We start from the raw sequence: 8,198 nt of genomic DNA, 5'->3' as shown, positions 1-8,198 counted from the left end.
GAATCTGTAAGCGCACGTGGTCAGATTAAACTCAAAGGCTCACTCAACACCATCGCAATTTTCAGATCTTGGTTTTTATAGTCAGTTTATCAGTTTCCATTGCAATGTTTTAGCAATAAGATAATGTCATCCCAAAAGATAAATATGTGTATGTAGATATATATACAATATATATATATATATATATATATATATATATATATATATATATATATATTATACATATTATATATATATTCGTGTGCTTTCTTGTGTTGTTTGTTTTGTGTTTGTTTTCATTTTCATTATATATAAGTATATACGTGTAATCACATCATTATACATGACATTTGTAGCCTATATACACATATGTATAAAGTTACAAAAGCGAGAATGAGAGTGAGAGATTAAGAACTATACAAATATACTATAAGCCTGTTATGCAGATAATTCTTGTCTGCTGCACTTGTCTTATAAAGCTATTATGATCCTTGCTGTTCTGCTCCAATCTTCCCCTTCATTCATAGCTGTCCCCCAATCGCAATCTTTTACCCCTCGATTGTCCCTCCGTCAATCACCATATATAATATCATCACGTTCTCTTGTCTCGGGCCTGATTTTGGGGTCACGTTGGATTATGAACGTTGTACATAATCTATACCCTCTACCCGAATTAATATCCGCTCCCCGAGATGGAATCATATTCGCGCGAGAGAAGAAGGCATGATCACGCACTTGATTTTCAAGCCCAACGGGGACCTTTCGGCTATTCTACCCTCGATTCAGCCGTAATTAGAATGCTAATGAGCTGGGTGTTTGTTCTCTTGACTCACGCCTTCTCACGAGTCATGGTCAATTAGAAATTACATTAAGGTTCAAAACAAAATTAATCTCATTACTGAGAACGAATTAATGTAATTATTACGTTCACATGAATGCAGATCTACTCATTCAGTTCAATTCAATTCAATTCAATTCAATTCAATTCATTTATTTTTTTCATTCTTCTTTTTCCAACAAAACATAACGCATAATAAATTTGGAATTACATCATAAACATAAACATTTGACTTTGCAAAAGATAAATGATACAGATAAACAAAAGAATGCATACTGGCAAAAAAGTACAAAGTTAGGCTTCAGTTGACACCTATAGGGATGCTTGTTGAGAGGTAATTTTATCCACATGCTGGATTCCACAGCTAGACTCTATGCTTCTATGTATCAAACATTTTAACATGTTATTTTTCCTCGTGTGTTTCTTCCTGTGATCTGTACCCGTTTCTCTATATGTCATCACACACTATCAAATCGAACTGGGAACAATCATGTAAACATTGCCCTTTGTAAACGGAAAGAAACAAGCTTTGTTGACCGAATGTAATATAGTACTGTAAAAGGAATATGGAAGGATGAATTGTGTCTTCACTATCTCAGAACGGCATTGAATCACAGAAACAGAGCATGAAATAGCTGGCTCTAAAATACAGCAATCTTCTCAGCAAGTCGCTAATAGTGACCTTTGGTGGCGTTTTCTCGGTACAATTATTGACAAGTTGTTTTCTTCACGCCTCCTTGTTCGCCCCCACATCTTCTATCGGGTTAATGGTAATGGTACTGCACCTGAGCGGAGTGCTGGTGGTAATTCGTGCGAATTATCTCATCCTGGCCTGTCTTGGGGTCTGGTGGCCAGAATCTTAACGGGAGGGGGTGGAGTGGCCAGCAGAGCGAGGATATCTTAACATTTTGGCTTCTTCGACATCATAAGATACTTTATCATTTTCATGGTACTCAAAATCTTCAGGATATTATTTTGTGTTTTCATTTTCATCCAGTTGTTACTTCTATCAGGGAAGAGAAAAGATTCGTATTTCGTACAAAAACATATACATGTAATTCTATCTTGTAACTATTGGCATAAATCAAGAGTTTGTGATTTCATCGTAGACAGCGGAAGAAAATGTAATCAACCGAAGTAGCAAAGATCTTGCAGAACAACCTGCAGCATGTACGATATTGAAATATGCTGTGCTGGCCTTTATGAAAGTTAGAAATGGTGTGGTGTAGCTATGGAAGCAAAGAAGGTCTACTTCAACTGATGGTCACATCAAAGAATGAATTATGTATTACAGTATACATGAGAACATTATCAAAACAATAATGCATAAATCTTTTTTGGCCTTTGTGTCATGCATGTATTATTGTATATTGAGGTGACATGATGGATCGCTGAAGGCTGAATTCATATCAAAAAGTAGAACCATCATTCAAAAAAAAAAGAATTATAGACTGTTGTATTTTTATAGCGAAGAGTGTTATTGAAATGGAGAGACATAATATAAACAGAAATACAAAACGTATAATGTTCTCATTGAATCTCAACGCCGCCAACGAAAACACAAATTATTTTTCACCAACTGGCATTTCTGCATCAATATATATAGAATATGACGCCATAACATTGTGTGCTGAGTAAATTATTTACGATCATACATAATTTATTTTATAAGAGAGAGAGAGTGGGAAGGGGAGGGACAGAGGAGAGGGAGAGAGAGATGTTTGTAATTTTATGTATGTTCGTAGTTGACTCTGTACATATACGAGCAGTACATAAGAAAGAGAGAGAGAAATAGAGAGGGAGAACATTTTTCTTTTCTTTATGTTTGCTTTATATATTACTTTTCTTGACATTTCATATGCGCATGGGCATAATGCCGACGGCTCAATGAGCCTTGAAGATTAAAAACACTCCTCTACAAAAATATAAACGAAATCCAATCTTGCTGTTTGAATAAAATGTCAGCTGGTATTATCGTCAAGTCTGCACAGTGTTACAACATCAAAGATTAAATCTAGATTGTTGAAACATATAAGAATACGGTGTGTTCTCAATAATCGTCAATATTACGTAAAACCTCTCCTTATTCGTTTGCATCATGCATTTACGGGCAAAAATATAAAGTGCTACACTAAGATGGGGAAACATGCTATGAATATCATCGGCTCTGGAGATATCATACCGCAAGTAGATTTTTCTTAATTTCAAATGTCAGAAAACTCATATGTCCGTAAGCCCTGACGGATACGTCGTACTTCCGACATGCCCGAGTAGGATTCTGAAGCTCAATCCCACAATATCCACATAAATTGTGTTCTCTACCTGTTAGAATACCTCCTACGGGGGAACATGATGGAAATGCACTGGAATAAATGAGACCATGGAACCATTTACTACTGATCAAGTCCGTACTTAGCGAATTCTGTCCAAATCCTATTACCTGTCACGGTCAATTTTCTTTCTGTACTGGAAGTAATTTATTTGTTATTAATGTAAACTGAACGCTTTCGACAGTCCATTCTTGCCTTCACATTTTTACCTAGTGTGATATAGCGATGGCGAATTTGAGGTTCTCTAGCAACCTGCGCTGTATCATCATTACGGTGCGTTTGTGTGCTACATTTTATCCATGCGGGATATTTCTGCTTTTCGTTCACATACTAGTATATATAGGCCAGGTCCATACTCAATAACAACATCTTTATTGCAGTCCCGATTGGATTGCCGTTCATGGTATCCTGTAATCTGATTGAAATATTGTGTGGTGCCATATAGATAGCGTGGAATAAAACGGTTTGTATTTGTTACATCAGTCTTGCTGTCAGGTATTTTGCTCTCTGTTTTTTTTTTCTGCCCCCACCCCCCCCCCCCAATAATATAGGATCAAGTTCCCCTTTGCGCTGTTGATTAAAAGTATTGCAATTTTAAAACGTAGGACACAAAACTATTGAAATATTGATTTGTGTCATGTTTTGTATTTTTCAGAATTGAAAATGAAATAAGAGAAGAGAGAGAAAGAGCATAGAGAGAGAGGGAGAGGAAGCGAGAGAGGGAGATAGAAATATATGATATCTATATAGGAACTGTTGATTTACCAATGTTTATTGCCTATACTAACTTTCTTTTGTTGTTTTTCTATGATTCTCTTCTTTTTTCAGTGTTTCAAACATCGAATGGACGACGGAAATAAACGGCGGACTGTGCTTTGCATCTCCAAAAATGTGAATGGTGCTCGGAATTGTTGTCTATTCCCCCAGCATCACTTGGATGTTTCTCCAACATCCGTCATTCGCAACTTGCTTTCGTAGAAACCGCTGTGCAGGAACTCACAACCAGTGACTCGTCTCATCATATCCCGCGTCACATTTAATAGATAACCTAACTGGGCATATTCCATTCGGGAAGATCCGATTAATAGATAACCACGCAACGTGTGCCCGTCCTAATAGAATTCCGACTGGATAATACTTGTAATGCGAGTAATCACTGCTAACATTTCATTGGGTATCATCCAATGCAAATGAAAGACATAGTGGAATATTTTGTGTCTTCCGTTGCCTGCATTGGATTACGCTACAGGCAGAGGATTGGGCAGCGGTAGAATACTATCTTGGCGTACCAGTGGCATAATTCATTAGACGTGTGTGCATTCACTAGTCGAGTTATTTACGTTTGTGCGGTGGGACACCCACGCAGTGACGCAAACGTTGATACAGATCGGACTGAATATGAGTCAGGAGAAAATATGCGTGCTTCAATGTTTCACGCAATAATCTGTAACTAGATGAAATATCTTTGGAAAGAGAAATCACAACCATCAAGCAGCACATCGGCCTATTTCATAATTTTCTGGAGTGAAAGAAGGAGAAGTAAGTTGGGGCGCAATTTTGACTTGGGTATCATTAATGTCCAATACTGAATTCAACCCCGAGTGAGCAAACTGCAAATCCAATGAATTTAAGGTTAGACGCGAATACTGATTTCAAAATTCCCAAGGGAACAGTTGCCCATTGATTCGTCGCTAGTATCAGGTTTGGGTCTTTTATTACATAAATTCAAATGGATGGGAAGGATGACACAAGTGAGCAAAGCGTGTCGGATCCTGGAAGCAATGGAGGAGCAGCTGCCGGCCAGAATAAAGCCCCTCGCCACATTCCGTCGACATCGAAGGAAACTCCCGTCATCGCGAGACGAAAGATCACGCGGCCCCCTCGGCTGGAGAGCGTGTCGGAGAGCGAGATCAGTTCCAACGTCGACTCCCCGTCGTCGAGCTCGGAGTTCGGCGTTCGCTCCTACCTCCATAACTTCTACGAAGCAGATCCCGGCGTGAAAAACAAAGACGAGTTCTTCGTCGACGACGACAACGCCGCCAGGTCCGGCCAAAAGAGCGCGTGCGGTAACCCGTACACCAACTCACGGTGGAGGAGCAGGTGTTCGTGCGCGGCTTTGTGGTGGAAAGCCGGTGTCTTTGTCGGTACTAATATTCTGGTGCTTGCCGTCCTCGCTCTCCTCCTCGGCTACCTAATCCAACCGAGACAGGAGGTTGTCGACAGCAGAGCTGATGTCGCTGTATTGAACCAGGACAACGTCGCCTTCAACCAGAAGCTCGATGCCGCCAAGCTTGCTGGGCTGATCATGCTTTGTGCCGGCGGCTTCGTCGTCGCGATATCGCTTCTTGTGCCCAGCCTGGTTTCGTCGACGTCGCGAGATTCGCTCAACCCGGACGAGTTTCTAATAGACCCCGACGGACGGTTCCCGCCTTACATGCCGCTACAGACCGACGACGATGCGATGATGGAAGACGGAATCCCCTACACCTCGGAACTTTCGAACGTCCAGCCCGAACGAGCCGACAGTGAAGCTATTATCGCCGGCAATGGGATGGTGAAAGTTCAGTCAAGTTGAAATATATTCGTGACGAATATATTTAACGGTCAAATGCATCTATGTGAATGATAAAGTCTATATGTTGATCATTCTTCTTTTTTTAGAACAAATTACAGTATTCTTACCTTAAAATGAGGTCTCTTCGACCAATGTCAGTGTGATGTTATCAAATTTTTGTATTTGTCATTTTGACACATTTCGTAAATTTAGTTACTTGAAAGCCAGTCGGAGAAGACAATGGAGGATATGAAAGAGATTCAAGACACAAGGCATCTAAAGGAAATGGGGCATCTTTGGAAATTGCCATCTGTCATGTCTGTTATTCAAAAATCTGGAAAGCATTCGTGTTTTTGTCACGTACATGTATTTCACACTTGATAATTACTTCGCTTATTGGTCAAATTTACAAGTCTTTTTAATTGGATAATACATATTTGAGAGGCATTAATAAAAAAAAGTATGTTTGTTTTTTTAAAAAGTGACATTCCGTATCATATTCCATCCCACCTTATCTACTTTAATAGAATATATGTATATAGATGTAATTTTGTTAATTTTGCATGCCATCAATGCCAGTTCCCACTAAGAAAAAAAGAAAGAAAACGTTTTATACAGGTGGATTGCGTATGCATAAAACCTTGTTTTCAAGATGTATCACATAATGAATGACGTGTCTTTCGAACAGGTGAGCCTGCACTGTGGTATTATTGCGCATGCTATTTTACGCTAGGGGAATACTGTAGTGTTTTATTCTGTGCTAGATATATGTTTGTCTGTTGGGTGTAAATGAATAACAGTTTCAGACAGCCGCACATCCATACACACACCGACACATCCAGACAGCGTCACACAGGCAATCGACAACACTAAACTCAAATGAAACATCCATCATTATTTTAGTGTTTTATTGATTAGGCAATTAATGGCCGTGACATACAATCATATCACAAGCACACTCGTAGACAAGAATCAATCTCAGTAATTATCTATGACATACTGAAAAAAAGACAATAAACCTAGTAACTGTAAGGAGAGCTAAACTAAGCAAAACGCAGATATTATGATAGGGCAACTTGGTTATATTTTCTCCTTATTTTCGGTGGCAGAGATTGAGTGGTGTATATCTGCACGGTGATGGAAATTACAAGGAACGTGCACAAAATCCGCAGCGTTTTGATGTGCTAGTGGCGTTTTATTAATACTTGAAAAGAGGAAGAGATCTATATCACGGATTTAGCCCGCACAAATACTGCAATACAAGGATTTAATCCAAATACGATGACAAATTTGAAAAAAAAAAAAAAACTTCCCTTGACCGCAATGGGGCGCACGGGTGTGGATCATACTAAAATGCATATGTCATAATTGTGTAGACTATGGATGATTTGTTTTAAAAAGAGAAATTCCGGTGCAGTTGAAAGTAAGTCTGAATTTTGGAGTAAAATTTTCTTAGCACAATAAAAAATAACAGAATATTGATCAAAGTCGGATGACAAATAACGAGGTTATGGATGTTTCGCTAATTTTACATCGAACAGTTCTTGAACATTCAATATGAATATGCAAACAGTAACGTGATGATGTCATCTCTATCACAGCTTGTCAATTAATAGTCTGTACATAAACTTAAAGTTTTAGAATTTCTCTTTTTTCCTTCAAACGAAATTACAGCCTACGCCCCAGTCCCAAATTCTGATATATCTAACTGATCACTTATTTGAGTTATTCTACCAGGAATCAACAAGGAATAACACAAAACACTGAATTTTTGCCATTTTTTAGTTTTATCGAAGAAAAATTGTTAATTGATGACATCATCAGCTCATTCACTTGTACATTCCTATCAACTGTAGGAGAACTGATCAGCAGAAATTAGCGAAACTTCACACAATTTTATAAAGATTAATATTATCTTCTGTGACTTTTATCCGATATTGATCAAATTTTCACTGCTTCTTTATACTCGTTACTTTTTACTCTTTTTATCAGACTCACTTATCAGTGGACTGGAATTCCTGTTTAACTTTTAACTCTAAATTTCTCACACATTCCGAATGCCGTAAATCTGACATTCATGTCATTTTTCCGCAGTGGATCGCACGCGTCTTCTTGACTTGATTGACTTCTTATAACGTGGAAATCCAGTCCAAAAATAACTTAATTTGATGAAAAATCTTACGACTTCAAAGGTAAAAATTTGACTGAAATCGGATGAAAAAGAAGTGATGAAATTTTGAAGTTTTGCTAATTTATGCAAAACGATTCTTGTACAGTGGATATGAATATGCAAATGAGTGAGCTGTCTTTGTCATAACCTCACAATGTCCCATTGATCGGGTACAAAACAAACAAAACAAAACAAAACAAAACAAATGATGAAAATTCAGTGTTTCTATCATTGAAGTCTGAAACATGATGTTACTCCTGGTTTAAAAACTTCAGAATAGTGATCAGATAGATATACCAGGATTTGAGCCTCGGGCATAATTGCGTT

General features: G+C 38.2%; 1 protein-coding gene across 1 annotated transcript; it reads left to right on the top strand.

The window, feature by feature from the left end:
- Positions 1 to 4,876: 4,876 nt before the first annotated feature.
- On the top strand, positions 4,877 to 5,722 carry LOC139729393 (uncharacterized). Its single transcript, XM_071640321.1, has one exon. The coding sequence runs from the start codon at positions 4,877 to 4,879 to the stop codon at positions 5,720 to 5,722; it is 846 nt and encodes a 281-aa protein (XP_071496422.1).
- The last annotated feature ends 2,476 nt before the right edge of the window (positions 5,723 to 8,198 follow it).

Source organism: Diadema antillarum, unplaced genomic scaffold (assembly GCF_040938485.1).
Source record: "Diadema antillarum isolate AM-2024a unplaced genomic scaffold, OU_Dant_1.0 seq00000238_RagTag, whole genome shotgun sequence".
NCBI lineage: Eukaryota > Metazoa > Echinodermata > Echinoidea > Diadematoida > Diadematidae > Diadema > Diadema antillarum.
Note: the sequence above shows the minus strand (reverse complement) of the source record. Positions and strands in the feature narration are given on the sequence as shown.